Source organism: Eptatretus burgeri, chromosome 2 (assembly GCF_056783735.1).
Source record: "Eptatretus burgeri isolate ZD-2024b chromosome 2, Ebu_testis_v1, whole genome shotgun sequence".
NCBI lineage: Eukaryota > Metazoa > Chordata > Myxini > Myxiniformes > Myxinidae > Eptatretus > Eptatretus burgeri.
In genome coordinates, this window is record NC_140962.1 from 140,195,992 (window position 1) to 140,213,291 (window position 17,300).

At 43.6% G+C, this 17,300-nt stretch overlaps 1 protein-coding gene across 4 annotated transcripts in view; it reads right to left on the bottom strand.

The window, feature by feature from the left end:
* The window catches only part of HASPIN (histone H3 associated protein kinase), a 116,710-nt gene that overhangs the window by 42,345 nt on the left and 57,065 nt on the right, over positions 1–17,300 (bottom strand). For 2 of the 4 annotated variants that reach the window (XR_015055538.1, XM_085871565.1), the window contains exon 2: positions 8,108–8,263. Coding sequence is in view for 2 of the 4 variants with exons in the window: in XM_085871565.1 (XP_085727691.1) it covers positions 8,108–8,263 (156 nt within the window). In the remaining 2 variants the exon portion in view is untranslated. The remainder of the gene's footprint in view (positions 1–8,107; positions 8,264–17,300) is intronic. The other 2 variants (XM_085871566.1, XM_085871567.1) reach the window with 1 other exon arrangement.

Consider the following 17,300-nt stretch of genomic DNA (forward strand, 5'->3'; position numbering starts at 1 on the left):
ACCCAATATCAAATTTTGAGTTAAATTCCCCCCTCCCCCCCTTTTTTTAGTCCTGTGACCATAACTCCCCACACCCCAGGGAATGAACTGCAGGTCAAAAAAAAAACCCCGCTACATATTTCATGGGTCTCCATGGGTTTTCAGCACTTGAACTTTTGACCCTGCCCCAGGGGTGGGGAAAAACTGACACTGCTCTCACACCTTCGTGCCACATGTTTAACAGGGCGTGCTAATCATAACTACCAAATTTGGTGAATTTCTGTCCAACTATTTAGGATGAGATAGCGTGATGGACAGACAGACAGATCTGATTTCAATATCCCCCCCCCGTTTTTTTTCAAAAAGAATTGGGGATAACAAGGATAAACTTGGGGATAAACTTTCTTTGATATCTAAAAATGTGTTAACCTGGTGGAAAATATGGCGAGTCCATCAACGTACATCATCGATGGAATGAACAAAGAACTAAGGGTAATGACAAGAAGTTTGGGGACTTGGCGGAAGCTATGTTGTCATCTATTGTAAAAGAGTGATCATAGAGCAAGAGGATCGATGTCGTCTTCTAAGTTTAGCTGGAAACATCTATGAGGAATGCAGAAAGGGTCAACTGAGGATTAAACTCTGGTCTGCAGGCCCAAAATTTTGCTCTATCTCACAAGATGCAACAATGGAGGAAGTTTTAGTGCATATGAAACAAATCCACAATGATAAAGCTATCAAGTAGACCAATGGAAGCTGTCAAAGTATTTCAGAATGTATAGAGCCAGTTTTGCACAATCACGGAAAACAGATGGAATTCACAGAATGGGTAACTTGAAACAGAAAACCGAATCTGACACGGGAAAAAAAACAGAATGTAATAAATTACAGGATAAAAAAGTCTATATTCCGTCCACTACACAGCACTGCAGGACCCTACTATTCAAGGAGGATGGGGGGAGGGGGGCGGTTCCCAGTGGTCCATGATTCATGAGGGAAAATAAAAAAACACATGAAAAACCACGAATACTCCCACGAAAATGCAAAAAAACAAACACCAAATAAAAATATACCCATCAGATATGGGGAATCCCCGCCATTGAACAAGTCGGCCATCTTGGATCCGGCCACGCCCAAAATCAAAAGGGTTCTTCCTTTTCAGGTGGTATATGTGTGACCCAAATTTCAAATCGATATGGAGAACAGTTTATGAGTTATCACACTCACAGCTATAAATGTTGATGCCCGGCCAACCGGACGGACAGCTGGACGGACGAATGGACGACCCGCGTGACAACAATATACCCCTTCCACCACGCGACGGGGGATAAAAACCCAGTGAAAATGCGAAGCACAAGACCACGAATGTCAAAGCAGGTCACATTTTGTAAACCACAAATACACGGGGTCCGCAAGTAGCGAATCCGCGAATAGCAGGGTCCGACAGTATCGCGTAAGTTGGTGTGTGCAATTCTCCAGACTCAATTCCCACATAAAAATATGACCGCACGTTCTGAAGCTCACCTGGATCAGGAGCAACAAACAGGTGCTCAAACCGACCACGATGGGCGGACAGACAGAAGGACAGACCTTAGACCCTAATTTTTTTTTAGCTGTGAACAAACTTTGATACATCATGGATGATGAAGGTTGTGGTCAAGTTTCATTCAAATTGTGTGTAGTTTTGGAAAAGAGAGCAAATACCTATTTTGGGGGGGGGGCTCATCCCCCCCCCAGGTCCCTCATTTTTAGTACCATGACCAAACTTTGGTACATCATGTGTGATGCAGGTTGTGGTCAAGTTTCAAGTTTAATTGAAATTGTGCGTGTAGTTTCGGAGGACAGAGAAAATACCTAAAAAAAAAAAAATTGTGACCCCCCCCCCTCACTGTAGATTCCCTTCATAAGCACAGATTTTGATGTGGTCAATAAACTCTGGTACATCACTGGTGATGAATGTTTCTGGTCAAGTTTCATCAAAATTGCGTGTGTAGCTTCGGAGGAGAGCACAAATACCTATTTTGGGGGGTTTAAACCCGCCCCCCCCTTCGTAGACTCCCTTAATGAGCACAGATTTTGATGCCGTCGATACACTTTGGTACATCATGGGTGATGAAGATTGTGGCCAGGTTTCATCGAAATTGTGCGTGTCGTTTTGGAGAAGAGAGCGAATACCTAGTTTTGTGGTGTTATCCAAACCACCCCCCCCCCCAAAGAAGACCCCCTTAATAAGCACAGCTTTTGATGGGGTCAATAAATCTTCATGGAGGCATCAGATATGAAGCTTGTGGCCAAATTTCATCAAAATCGTGTGTTTACTTCAAGCAATAATGACTGGTGTTTATGGACTGACGAACTGACTGAGTGACTGAGTGACTCACCGAGAGAAGCTGCTCGATCGCTTAAGCTCATCTGACTGAAGTCCAAGTGAGTTAATAATTACAAGTCGTGAAGTAAAAATAGCAACCAAAGATTGCAGACCCTCGCCAGGGTTTGTTTTATGTGAGTTTGCGTGGTTTTAGAGAACGTATTTTATCGACGAACTTGCATTCTAATTGTACATACTTTATAGAGGGACTCGGTTGAAAAAGATAACGTGTAAAAATTGTGGTCCACATTGGCACATTATGGGCGGACAGACAGAAAGACAGACAGTCCTAAATACAATACCCTCTCCTCTGACAAGTCTAAAATAAATACACCACAATTTGATGCACAAGGGATACGATCTACAACGTCAATACCTGTAGCTCGAACACAGACATTGCTCACGTAAATCACAGCTGCTTCGGAGGGGCATCGCTGCGAATATCGATTGCTAGCAACAAACACCTACTACAATTACATTTAGCTATCTCTGGAGAGGCCAGCCAAAGTGAAATGGGATTTGAAAGTCACCCCACATTGTTGAAAATACATTAATCACATGATGCACATGCGTGAAACTTTGGAGAGAAAAAAATTTAATGATGAAAAATCCTCAAAATACAGATGAGATTGTCAAAATGATGAAAATAAAAAATAATAAACTGGAACAGCACTTGGGAGAACACATACCTCCACTAGGTTTAACAGTTTACGTTTTATATCCCACCGATGGGTGGGATCTTGATCCGGACCTGAACCAAAATCAAATCAACTCGTTCTTGTCACCTAACCAACTCATCCACATGATTCTGTCACAACTCGTTGTTATGATGTAGTTGAAAGTTAAGTGCAATATTTCATCAGAATGATTATATACCAGTAAAACATAATCTCAATGTGTTAAAAGGCAGCAAACTGGAGCTGTGTGAAAATTAAAATGAATTCAGAGTTGAGAAAACAAAGCAATGTTTCTGCTCATGGCCAAATATCTTGAAAAATGTACTCTGAAGAAAGATGTTTACTGTCAAAGTTAATTTGTGGTCAGGGCTCACCAAACACCAACCTCAGCAATGGATCTTGGAATGAAGACACCTAGGCGCAAGGTCTCTGAGTGACCTTGCCAGTCGTAAAACATTTCTGTTTCAAAGCAGACACAAAGGTTTGAGGACAGTTTGCAAATGCCGTAAATACAGACAGCTTGCCTCAGCTTCAGTAAAGGAGGCACCATGTGAACTGAGTGAGAAGGAACAGCTGTGGGCTGCATGTGGCAGAGTGCATTTTAAAATCCAGCTCAACCAGCAAAGAGGGAATTGAGAGTGCTGTATGCAGAACCGGGACCAATTTCCTACCTCAAAGCCTTGACTGAAGAACCAGCTGCACCCTGCGGATGCTGGTCGATCGTATTTGCTGGCAGGTCGGTTGGTACTCGAGAAATCTACTGTCCAGCTGTGTCTTGGAGATGACATCCGAGCAGGTATCCCATCAGTCACTTGCATCGAAACAGCAAAGACACTGTTCCTTCCCTTCCTTCTCACTCTTCAGCTGCTGGTACCCATTTGTTCTCAACAGCATGTAATTTCCAAATTCAATGTCATTCAGCTTGATCTGTGGACTCGGATTCATCTGCTTGCTTCAGTGATACCAAGTTCATCCTAGGGACTTTCTCAATGTGAATGGCTGGTCGGACTTCAACCTGTACACAATGGCTGGACAAGATTGTTTGAATGTGTTCACAGCTGATCCTTCAATCATTTGTAACCTGCTGAAGTTTATTTTACGAACTGCTTACATGCGATAAGTTACCATCCTGAAAGCTGCATAGATATCTGTGACATTTGTAGTTTGTACTATTAATGAGTGTTTTAACAGCAGACAAGAGGGATTAATAAATATTACTCCTTAAATCTCCTTCTGCCTCCTGTCATGTGCTGGTTTTACCTGATCAACAACAGAATGGACCATATTATTGTCCAGAAATCATTTATACCCTGACACCCTCCGGGTAATTGGTGCAACTGTGTCAGTGCCACAATGAAGTCTATAACACTTGTCCACAAGTTTTGGAAATATCATGCTATACAGCACAGGTATCCCCCGCTTAACAAAGGTTTACGACAACGAATGCTTCCATTTCACACGATCCATCACTTAATGAAGGTCTTCATTTGCTACAACGAAGGAGCCGTCTCAGTGACATGGATATTGTGCAATGTCACTTCCATTTGTGGCATGATAAGTACAATACGTTTTCCCACCAGTTAGTTTATCAATGGGGTGAGATTAACTTTTAAATGGGGGGGGGGGGGATTAACTTTCCAGCCAGAGCCGGATATTAGAAGAGTTTGGCCAACTTAACAATAGGCGCCATGTTGTGGACCAAGGGCGTGTGCGCTCAAGCTTGCATTGCAAGTGTGGACTGTATGTTTTAGGGCTTGCCCTACTGAAGTTTTGTTTCTGGATTGTCTTAATTCTTGTTTTCTCCGTGAAAGATTTGAAACCTTGTCCCATCTACATATACTGTATCTATCGATCTAAATCTTTGTTGGAATTTTACGACTTTTTCATTAATTCATCGCAATCTGGGGCTGTTGCAATAGTGTTTATAACCCATCAAATCTAAATGTTTTTTTTCTGGGTCTTACTTCATTCTCACCCACCCCCCCCCCCACCCTCACCATACTCTCTTCTTGCTTCCCTAAATCTCAATCTCTCTCTCTGCCTCTCTCTCTCTCTGCCTCTCTCTCTCTCTGCCTCTCTCTCTCTCTGCCTCTCTCTCTCTCTGCCTCTCTCTCTCTGCCTCTCTCTCTCTGCCTCTCTCTCTCTGCCTCTCTCTCTCTCTGCCTCTCTCTCTCTGCCTCTCTCTCTCTGCCCCTCTCTCTCTGCCCCTCTCTCTCTGCCCCTCTCTCGTTGCCTCTCTCTCTGCCTCTCTCTCTCTGCCTCTCTCTCCCTGCCCCTCTCTCTCTGCCTCTCTCTCTCTCTCTGCCTCTCTCTGCCTCTCTCTCCCTGCCCCTCTCTCTCTGCCTCTCTCTCTCTCTCTGCCTCTCTCTGCCTCTCTCTCTCTCTCTCTCTGCCTCTGCCTCTCTCTCTCTGCTTCTCTGCCTCTCTGCCTGTCTCTCTGCCCCTCTCTCTCTGCCTCTCTCTGTCTCTCTCTGTCTCTCTCTCCAAAACCAAAATCCACTTTCAAGTTTATTCCCTTAGAAATCTATTTTTCATCTCTCCAAATCTCTTCTTCTGCACTCTTTCTTCCACCATTCTTCCCTCATTCATTTCATTCCTCCTCTTGAAATCATCCATCGCTTTCCATTTTCTTACTTCTGCATTTTCCCCTCTTCACACTTTTTTCTTTTGTACTTGTCCATCTTTTAACTCGTAATAATTATCTGTGCTACAAGGAAGCCGACAAATCTATGTTCAGATCAACTTGACTAGTTTAATTGTACAATTAAAAAAAAACAAAAAAAAAAACAACTTTAAATCAAATGAACATTAAGTTTCCATCTTACGTTAAAACATCAGGTTAGAGGGCGATGAAGGGCTGCAACTTTTACCTTAAAACCCACCAAATGTAGAAGGTCTAGAAACTAGTAAGGCCTAGAAACTGAGAAATCATCATTGTTAAATTTCGCAGACATCATGATAGAAAAAAAAAGTCTTCCTGCCATCATTCATGGTCCTTGAACTGCATGTGTTTCACTTTCAGATCTATACTGTGTTGCTTATATCGGCATTAAGTATGGTTATGGAGTCATGGACCAACCACATCTAACAGTTCCAAGGTAAATGGTTCAAATGACCAACCCAAAGGTTACACTGTACTCTGTAGTCCCATATACCGAAATACATGTTGGTTTCGAAACATGTTATCCGTGATCTTCAACTAAATATACACTAACTTGCTACAATTTTTTGAAATTGTTGAAAAATACATCAGTAATACAATATTCATCAATATTTATTTCGCTGGTGAAATAATAATTGGGTCTTATTTAGTCTTTACTTCGACGTGTTAAATTGACCTTACCTCGCACAAGAGACAGTTGTCGTTGGCTTTCAAGCCATCCCGACGAACCTTTACTTCCCAGATTTTCTTCCTTTCTGGGTTGCGGGGGAAGCGATGCATCTGTTTCCCGTGGTTCTTTTGATTTGAGCAACCCTATGCTGCACAGCAGGGCATGTTTATAAACGTTGTAACTCTAAATATTTCATCAAAGTGACGTTTTATGAGGAAGCATTCGATGCAAGATATGTTTGTAGCGTTGTAGCAAAGAGAGTATCGTCTGCTAGGTATGCAGGTGGGTCCACAACATGGTGCCCTGTAGTCACATGAGGGCTTTTGACCAATCATAAAGCAGATGTGTTGAAACCGGGTTGAACGTACTCTTTCTAATATACGGCTCTGTTTCCAGCCATCCCCACCCTCCCCTTCCCCCCAAAATAATGTTTCTGGACTTTGGCTGCTGAAGCAGAATTTTTTTTTTTTTAGTAAATAACAGTACAAAACACAAATGAGATCCAATTGAAGATCATTGATGCCACTTAAACATGTTTTTGTCAACAAAACACTTATAACAGTCATCAAAACCTTTTATCACAAATTGCAATAATGGTGACATCAATCTGCATTAAAAAAATGTAAATAATAAAACTTATACCACCTTTAAGTTTGTGCCATGTCTCAGAAGTATACAAAAATGACCAAGCACACAGATGCACTAGGGAACAACTGGCCTCACTGACTCATTATAGTCCTCTCAAACTTGGCTGTTTTGATTAAAAACAGTCAAACGAGTTTTTGAGCTGGGGCTTTGAAGATTGTGACGAACGGTCTATGTATGAGAAAAGTACAAAGAAGACAGTTTGGGCCCTCGCCATTAGGTGCATCTAACTCCAGCGTCAATTGTGGAGAGTGTGTCGATCTGGGGTTTTCCTGGCCCAGCACGCAGCTTCTTAAGGACTGCAAACCCCGCTGGCAATAGCAAGGGAAAGGGAAACATCTCGGTCAGATGTGCTCGTTATGCTGGAATATCATTTTGCAAACACAACCTTCAGCAGTTACCAAGTTGGGCTGAACACCGAACACTTCCAGGGACAACGGGTCCCTTCCAATTGTTCTGTCCAGCACTTAGCAGTGCAAGTCGCGAGATTATTCATTATGAAATCCTGCACCGCAGTTCAGCAAAGGACGATGCACCGCAATCTGCTTTTTGCCACAGCCACACACAACTACACTATCGGAACTGAGGTGCTCCAAAAAAAAACCTAAATTGAAATTTTTTTTTTTTTTTTTTTAATCAGATCCTCAGAAACCGCCAGTTTAATCCGCGTCTAGTTTTTGTCAAGTATCTCAAACAAAAGATCACGCTTCAAGAAGTGCAAAGTTTTTCTAGCTTGCACAAGCACTACTAACTGGTCTCTTCCTTCGACTCAATGGTTGTCGTGTTGTACCTGTGTGTCCCCACAAAGTGAAACTGTTAATACACATTCAACATATATATTTCCTCAACCTAGTCTACACGTGCACAAATGGGAACACAACAAAGAATGGGCTTATAAACACTAACATTTCCCTCACAGGAATGTTTCCAGTATAGTAGCCCAACTGAAGTGAAGGGAAGGGAAGAAAAGCAATAAAGGAGAACAGATCAATGTAACACTTGACAAAGCAACATTGGTCCCACCCAACTCCCAAAGGAAGGTGAGACAAACACCCTGAGATACTTAATATGGATAGTTGCGAAATTTAACAAAAGATCCCACACACATCACAATATACCGGTCCAGTGCAATGGGTGACGATGAGCTATCGAGGAAGCCAGGAGACATTTTGAGCTTTGAAGACCGTTTTCTCCGACATGCTGTCGTGACGCACTTCTTCCCACTCTTCCCGCCCCTCTGCCGTGGGCATGCCTCATATGCGCTGAAACAATCAAGAGACAGATGGAAAACAAGGTTGCTCACACAGTTTCATGGTACCGGTACAAATTCTCCATATAGTATCCCTCAATTCATTTGTCCAACCTTCATCCATTCGAAAATTCAGAAGGTTAAGCCGACCTTGTTTTGTATACATAGTCAAGAGCTAGTATTCAGATACTAAATGGGTCAGAACACAATAGGACAAAAGGATCAGTTGAGAGCAAGAGAGAGATAGAGAGATAGAGAAACACTAACAGCAGAGTTGAAGGCCAAGATAGAGCCAAAACTTGGACAAACAATGGGTTTGGGGAGGAATGTGGAGAGTGGGTGGGGGAGGGGGGCAGGAGAGGATGCATGGGCTGGACAAGATGGATCCAGGAGGAAACTCTCCAGTGAGAAAAGTGGAAACTTTGAAGAAGGGATTGGGGTTGGGGGAGAGGTTAACAAGGGAAGGAATGATCAAAGTTTTGGATTGGGGATAATCCAAGATGGTGTTGAACAGCTGTCTTGAAGACCTGGAGAGAAGAATGCAATTGAATAGAATGTGGGAGCTGATTACACAGGTGGGAAAGAAAAGTTAGGTCATTTCATCAGAAAGGAGTTATACAAGAAATCAGACACAGATGGAGGCCATTCATCCCATCATGCCTGCGCGAACACCACACTAATTTATCAATACAAGAAACAAAGAAGAAAATGCAATATTTGAAATTCTTTTTAAAATCTATTTGTTTTAAGTTTTTGAAGTATTTGTCAGTTTTTTGTTTTTGTACTTCTTCCCCTCAGGGGAGGGGGCATAGGCTTGGTTAAAAACACACATCAACAACCACACAACACCACTTGAAAAGACCCTCACCAGCCGCACTCCGTACACATGCACACAATCACCCATCAATGCTCAAACTAACGAAAAGTCCTGTCAACATCCCGAAACCCCTCCACCTCCATGACTTGCAGGTACCTATCTAATTCTAATTTAAACTTATAGACTTTTTCTGCTGCCATTACCTTTCCAGGGAGGCCATTCCATGCATTAACTACCTCTCTGAGTAAAAGATCACTGCCTTACTAACGTCTTAACTCTCCTATTCTTTACTCTCAGGTGATGGCTCCTGGTCCTATCACTGTCTACTTTGTTGAATAATTAATTCATCTGCACTTATTTTATCTACACCTTTCATAATCTTGAGAAAAGATAAATAAATAAATACTTTTCCATATTTGCATTCTTCCTTCCTACTTTTTTTTTTTTTAAAGTTAAGAGCATCCATCCATCCATAATCAGAAGTCCTTTCTTTCAAGCTTCTGGGTCTCACTATCTGCCACGACCTTTCCTTGGAAAGCCACATTTCAAACCTCGCCTCCAAAGCCAGTCGCCGACTGGGAATCCTCCGTCGTGCAAAGTCCTTCCTCAGCCCACCTGAACTCCTGACCACTTACAAAGCTTTTGTCCGCAGCCTGATGGAGTACTGCTCTCCCCTCTGGGCCGGTGTTCCTGCCTGCCACCTTTCTCGGCTTCACGCTGTAGAAACCAAGGCATTTTGGATCATTGGCATCTCCCGCAACGAGGCCGAGTCTTTGGGCCTCTCACTCAATCACCGCAGGTTGGTCGATGGTCTTTGTCTTCTACCGTCTCCTCTCCAGCCTCGCCCCCCCTGCTCTCTCTGTGATTTGCCACCACCACAGTTCCACAGGGCGCTCAAGGTCCGCCAACAACCCCCTTCTGGTAAAACTACCAAAATCACGAATCACTGCTCACCTTCAATCTTTCATTCCTCGTTTTTCCCACCTTTGGAATAAACTCCCTCACTCTATTCATTCCCATCCTTCCCTCCAGGCCTTCAAAACAGCTGTTCACCACCACCTCTTATCATCCCCCATCCAAATCCTCGATCTTTTCTACCCCCGATTATCCATCCAAGCCCACCTCCTTCAAATTCCCTGCTTCCCTTCCTGAAAGTCCCTGTAATGTCCATCTTCTATTCCCCATGTTCCCCATCCCATCCCTCTCCATTCCACAGATCTCCAAATGTCTTTGTTCCCCACTATTTTGTCCTTCCCACTCCCTCCCCCTCCTGTCTCATGCCCCCCCCCCACCTTGATGTGCGTTGTGTGTTAGCTCTCATACGAGCCTCGATAAGGTATATAAAAAAAAATAATCTTAAACATCTCCATCATATCTCCTCGTAACCACCTCTTTTCTCGTGTATAAAGCCATGTCTCCTTCAGCCGCTCCTCATAGCTGAGTTTAGCTCGGGTCGGAATCAATCGAGTAGCCCTGTGCTGAACCCTATCGATGGCATCTATGTCCTTCCTGAATTGTGGTGACCAAAACTTCACACAATATCCTAAATGTGACCTCACTAAATTCCTGTACAATGTTAACACCACCTCTTTTGATTTATAAATGATCCCCCACCAAATACAACCTAAAACCTTATTTGTTTTCCTATGGCTGCCTGGCACTGTGCTGCCTGCTTCCCTCCCATATCTATTACCACCCCCAGATCCTTCTCCTGTGTGACATGCTCCAAAACTACCCCTTGTATCCTGGAATCTCTATTTTCATTGTTCTTTCCCATCCCCAACACCTTACACATGCTCAGGTTAAATTGCATCTGCCAATCTTTTGCCCAATCTATACAAGTATCAATACTTTCCTGAATCTGATCACCACCCCCTCTGTTATCCACTTTACCTCCAAGCTTTTTGTCATCTGCAAATTTTGAAAGCTTACTCTTCACCCCATTATCCAAATTGTTGATTTAACTAATGAATAGTAATGGTCCGAGTACTGATCCCTGATGTACCGCACAACTTACATCTTCCCAGGAAGACATCCCCCCACTCACAGACACTCTTTGCTTCTTATTGCTAAGCCAGTTTGCAATCCAATTAGCTACCTGACCAGCCACTTCACAAGCCCTTACTTTGGCTAACAACCCCCGATGTGGCACCTTATCAAATACCTTCTTAAAGTCGAGATATACTATGTCCACTGCCTTTCCCTCATCCACCCAATCAGACACTGCTTCATAGAACTTCAAAAGATTCGTTAGACAGGAACGACCTTTGCTAAACCCATGCTGACTACCTTTAATTAGTTTGTATTTATTTAAATGGTTCCTCATCTCGTCCTTAATTAATATCTCCAACACCTTCCCCACAACTGAAGTCAAACTAACAGGTTTATAGTTTCCCAATTCTTCTCTGGATCCTTTATTAAGTAATGGTGTTATATTTGCTACTCTCAAAATTGGGTTGATGATGGACCGGCCACGTGTGCCCTGCAGAAACCTGGGGGGAGGGGCGGGGGTTATGGGGGACAAAGCAAGGAAAGAGCAGAGGATGCAAGACCAGAAAGTATGCGGGAGAAGACAAAGGCTATCGACTTCTCTGCAATAGCGAAGTGATAAGCCCATAGACTCAGCTTCATAGTGGGAGATTCCAAAAATGTTGAAGACCTTGGTTTCCACAATGTCAAGTTGAGCAAGATGTGATGCAGGGGAGCCAGACAAAGGGGAGATCAGTACTCCATCAAGCTGCGAATGAAGGCCTTGGAGATGAGTCGGAGTTCATGTTTGCCAAAGGAAGGACTTTATACGACGGAGTTTGGAAGGTCACTCTGTCTTTTAAAGTCTGGCTTTGGAGGCCAACTTTAAAATATGATTTTCCCAAGACAGATTGTGGCTGATGGTGAGAACCAGGAGTTTGAATGACTGAACTTCCTCAAGAGGATTGTTAAGAAAGTTGATGGGTGGGGGATGGGCTTTGCCAGACGGTCCTTTCAGAGAGAGAAAGTGAGAATGTGAGATTTGTTTGGCTTGAGAGAGGCAGAGAGATTCCAAGTGTTTCATGATATTGTGATTTTGTTAAGGTCTGAAAAGAGAGAAGAGGCTGCATGCAGCCTCCATTCCTGAAGGAGGAGGGATGTAATAAAAAACACACACACACACACACACACACACACACACACACACACACACACACACACACACACACACACACACACACACACACACACACACACGGCGTAGTGGCGTGCGCCTATAATCTGGCTACACGGAGGCTTGGGTTGGAGGATCGCTTGAGGACGGGAGCTCTGCGCTGGGCCACGCTATGAGAGGATGTAGGGCAGCCCGGAATCATGGCGAAACCCAATCCTTGTCCCTGTGTCGTAAGAGGTGACCAGGGTTGCGTCAGGAAGGGCATCCGGCGTAAAACCTATGCCAAATCAGTATGCAGATCATAACGGATGATCCGCTGTGGCGACCCCAAACGGGAGCAGCCGAAAGATGAAATATATATATATATATATATATATATATATATATATATATATATATATATATATATATATATATATATATATATATATATATATATATATCCAAAGTATTCTATTTCACAGATTCACAGACACCCCTAAAAATTATATTTAAAATGGCAATGAAAACTTTATACATCATCTCTTCTGCAATAAATAAATAAAGAAATACTTTTCCATATTTGCATCCTTCCTACTTTTTTTTTTAAGTTAAGAGCATCCATCCTGAGTCAAGAAGGCCAACAGTTATAATCCCGGCCGAGCCATACCAAAGACAATATTAATCTAGTTCCTTCAAGTCGTATCTGAGGTCTGTATCCTCTTCTTCCCTCAACAACACCCAGCACGGTTGATTTCTTAAGACTTTTGTTTTCTGCACGCATGTGTCCAAAGTATGACAGTTTGTTTTTCATCACAGCGACACACACGTACCACCACATCATCGGTACTGAGATGCTCCTAAACACCACATGCAGCTCTTTTTGCATCCCAGAGAATTGCCCACTTGATTTGCATTTGTGCTTTTTAACAAATTTTAAAAAGAGTGCAAACATCGTAATTTAACACAGTTAATAACAGCTAATTACAGCAATGCAATCCAATTTGACAACACATGCATTGAAAGTACTCCACTCTTGGACAGTGAGGCAAGAGTACAAGGGCAGTTGCATCTTCATGTCGTCAAAATGTACAAATGGGGTTTCCCCTCCACCCCCCTCATTTGCCAAAAAGAAAAAAAAAAATCAAATCACATTGAGAAATAAACAATTTGATCAATGTCAATCGTGAAAGAGTAATGTACAACATATCCACTGATGAGGGATAGCGAGCTGCACAGTGGACACCAGTTTGAAACATTTAGAAGACCTAATGCTTTGACGTCACGATGACAAAAGGATGTTTGAACAATTTCTACCAACATGACCAAACTTGAAGGTCATAAATATTGTGACACCAATGCACCAGTCTGACTAAATATGCCATCCTGATCGTTGACAACTCACTTCACACATCAGATCATGCGCATGCCAACTCCACCCATTTACAAAACAATATGTGTGACCTATGAATGGTGTATGTACTGAAGTGGAAACGCTGGACACTTTTCAAAATTAACACAAAAGATGGAATAATCTGCAAGAATTTATTCAAATGCTTTAAAAAAAAAAAAAAAAAAAAAAATATATATATATATATATATATATATATATATATATATATATATATATATATATATATATATATATATGTATATTGTTGTGGTTTCCACCTGCCGGCGTGCAGACGACCGCTTTTAGCTAATTGCGGCCACACGCCCATCAGACGGGCAATCCAAGTCGCAGCTTTCGGATCAACACCGGAATCCAGCTACGGGTGTGCTTTTAAGCACACCACAACCTTGTTAATACTCTACCCGCGCTACAGGGTCCGATCGCCGAATGGTCGATTTACCTAATTATTTGCGCGGGCAGACGACCGAGAGATTGTACCTCAACGGGACCTGCTTGGAAACTAGCCGCTTAAGCAGCTCGCTCCGTTTGCGATTTGCCGAGCGGTGTATTATCGCGAGGCCCCGTTGGACCCGATTAGCTTATGGGTATTAAAAACCAGCTATTTATTCCGAACGCAAGTATCGCAACTCAATGTAGGAAGGGGACGCAAAGAGCAGGTGACATCATTCAAACAAGGACATTTATTTGTCACACGTATGCAGTCAATGAAGCAATGCAGATATACAAGCACGTATGCAATGAATGGGGGTAGGGACAAGACACGAGCAAACAAAGACCTACAGCTGTATCTATTTATTATGTACACAATCACTTAACCACAATTCTACTTAGCGGACACGGCGCCACAACTTTCATACAAATAAAACCCCAGGAAAGGAAAGGGCAGAACAGGACCCGTAGGCCTTTAATGTTCGTGGAGCTTTGGAGACCGAAGGAGCTCCGAGAGACCGTGCTGGTTACCTGCCACCCTCGTGGTGACTCGCTGGGCGACCCTCAATGTTTCGTCACCACCCGACTGGACTCCACCGGCGCGTGAGTGTGAGTGTGAGTGTGAGTGTGAGTGTGAGTGTGAGTGTGAGTGTGAGTGTGAGTGTGAGTGTGAGTGTGAGTGTGAGTGTGAGTGTGAGTGTGAGTGTGAGTGTGAGTGTGAGTGTGAGTGTGAGTGTGAGTGTGAGTGTGAGTGTGAGTGTGAGTGTGAGTGTGAGTGTGAGTGTGAGTGTGAGTGTGAGAGTGAGAGTGAGAGTGAGAGTGAGAGTGAGAGTGAGAGTGAGAGTGAGAGTGAGAGTGAGAGTGAGAGTGAGAGTGAGAGAGAGAGAGAGAGAGAGAGAGAGAGAGAGAGAGAGAGAGAGAGAGAGAGATTGAGAGTGAGAGTGAGAGTGAGAGTGAAGAGAGAGAGAGAGAGAGTGAGAGTGAGAGTGAGAGAGAGAGAGAGAGAGGACTCTCACTCACTTGCGAACCGCCAGCTGCCAACTCCCTCCTCACTGCTTTCTCTGACTCCAGACTCAAGACTCCAGACTCAACTGCTGGCAACTCCTCTCCTCCACTGCTGGTCGGCGTCTCCTCTCCCAAATTCAACTCAACTCATCTCGTCTTCAGAGCTCCACTTGTACTCAACTCAACTGCTCGTCGGCATCTCAACGCGCCCTTTTTATCGCCACGGAGCTTCGCCCCTCCCTTCCCAGCGCGTGGGGGGAAATTCCAGCAGAGCTCGGCTTGGCTCTGTGGTTGTTGGTTCAACCGTCACTTCTGTTTACCAGTTCTGAGGGAAAAGTCCAAGAAGTGTTGTTTTTCTTCGGTGAATCGGGTTCTTTTTTACTGTTGCTTTCGTTTTCTTTATTTGTTGAGAATTCATCGCGTTGGTTGGTGGAGATGTTATTTGTTGGGGAGGCCATTGTCTGTGGGGATGTTGGCGGTTGTGGAGAAGGTGGTTGTGCTTGTTGAGAAGCGGATGTGGTGTTGAAGTAGTGGAGTGGTTGGCATTTTGGAGAAGGTGGTGAGGAGATGCGGTTATGGTTGTTGAAGTAGTGGTGTGGTTGGCGTTTTGGAGAAGGTGGTGATGAGGAGATGCTGTTGTGGTTGTTGAGATGAAGTTGTTCCAAAATAAAGATAACAAAAGAATAATGGCTGACTCAAAGATCACAGCCCGGTTACACGAATAATTTCCCTTTCGACATCGGTGGGGAAATCGAATCTGAACACACACTTATCGACATAACTGATCTCTGGGAAACCTGAATGGTGTTCTGTGAATTTCCACAACCGTAACAATATATATATATATATATATATATATATATATATATATATATATATATATATATATATATATATATATATATATATATATATATATATATATATATCTTCTTCTTCCTCTTTCGGCTTGCTCCCGTTAGGGGTCGCCACAGCGGATCAACCGTCTCCATTTCGCTCTATCCTCCACATCTTCCATTGACACTCCAACCACCCGCATGTCAGCCCTCACCGCATCCATGAACCTCTTCTTTGGCCTTCCTCTTCTCCTCCTGCCTGGAGGCTCCATCTTCAACATCCTTCCCCCGATATACTCCATTTCCCTCCTGTGCACATGTCCAAACCATCTCAATCTCGCCTCTCTCACTTTGTCTCCAAACCGTCCTTCCTGCGCTGTCCCTCTAATATACTCATTTCTTATCCCATCCATCCTCGTCACTCCCAACGAGAATCGCAGCATCTTTAACTCTGCCACCTCCAGCTCCGCTTCCTGTCTTATTGTTAGTGCCACCGCCTCCAAACCATACAACATAGCTGGTCTCACTACCGTCTTATATACTTTCCCCTTCGCTCTTGCAGTTACCCTTCTGTCACAAATCACTCCTGCAACTCTTCTCCACCCACTCCATCCTGCCTGCACTCTCTTTTTCACTTCTCTCCCACACTCTCCGTTACTTTGGACAGTTGATCCCAAGTATTTAAACCAATCCACCTTCCCCACCTCAACTCCTTGCAACCGCACCATACCACCACCCTCCCTCTCATTTACGCACATGTACTCCGTCTTACTCCTACTGACTATCATTCCCCTTCTCTCCAGTGCTTACCTCCACCTCTCAAGGCTCGCTTCAGCCTGCTTCTCCTCTCCCTCTCCCTACTTAGCGGAGATCTCTACTACTCTACTCTCCCTACAGATCATGTCATCCACGAACATCATAGTCCATGGAGACTCCAGTCTGATCTCGTCCGTCAACCTGTCCATCACCATTGCAAACAGGAAAGGGCTCAGAGTCGATCCTTGGTGCAATCCCACTTTTACCTTAAACCGGTCCGTCATTCCTACCGCACACCTCACCTCTGTCACACTGTCCTCATACATATCCTGCACGATCCTCACATACTTCTCCACCACTCCCGACTTCTTCATACAATACCACAACTGCTCTCTTGGCACCCTATCATAAGCTTTCTCTAAATCCACAAACACACAATGTAACTCTTTCTGGCCTTCCCTATACTTCTCCATCAACATTCTCAAAGCAAACATCGCATCAGTGGTGCTCTTTCCTGGCATAAACCCATATTGCTGCTCACAGATCGTCACCTCTCCTCTAAACCGAGCTTCCACTACTCTTTCCCACAACTTCATGGTGTGGCTTAACAACTTTATCGCTCTGTAATTTCTACAGCTCTGCACATCACCCTTATTCTTGAAAATCGGAACC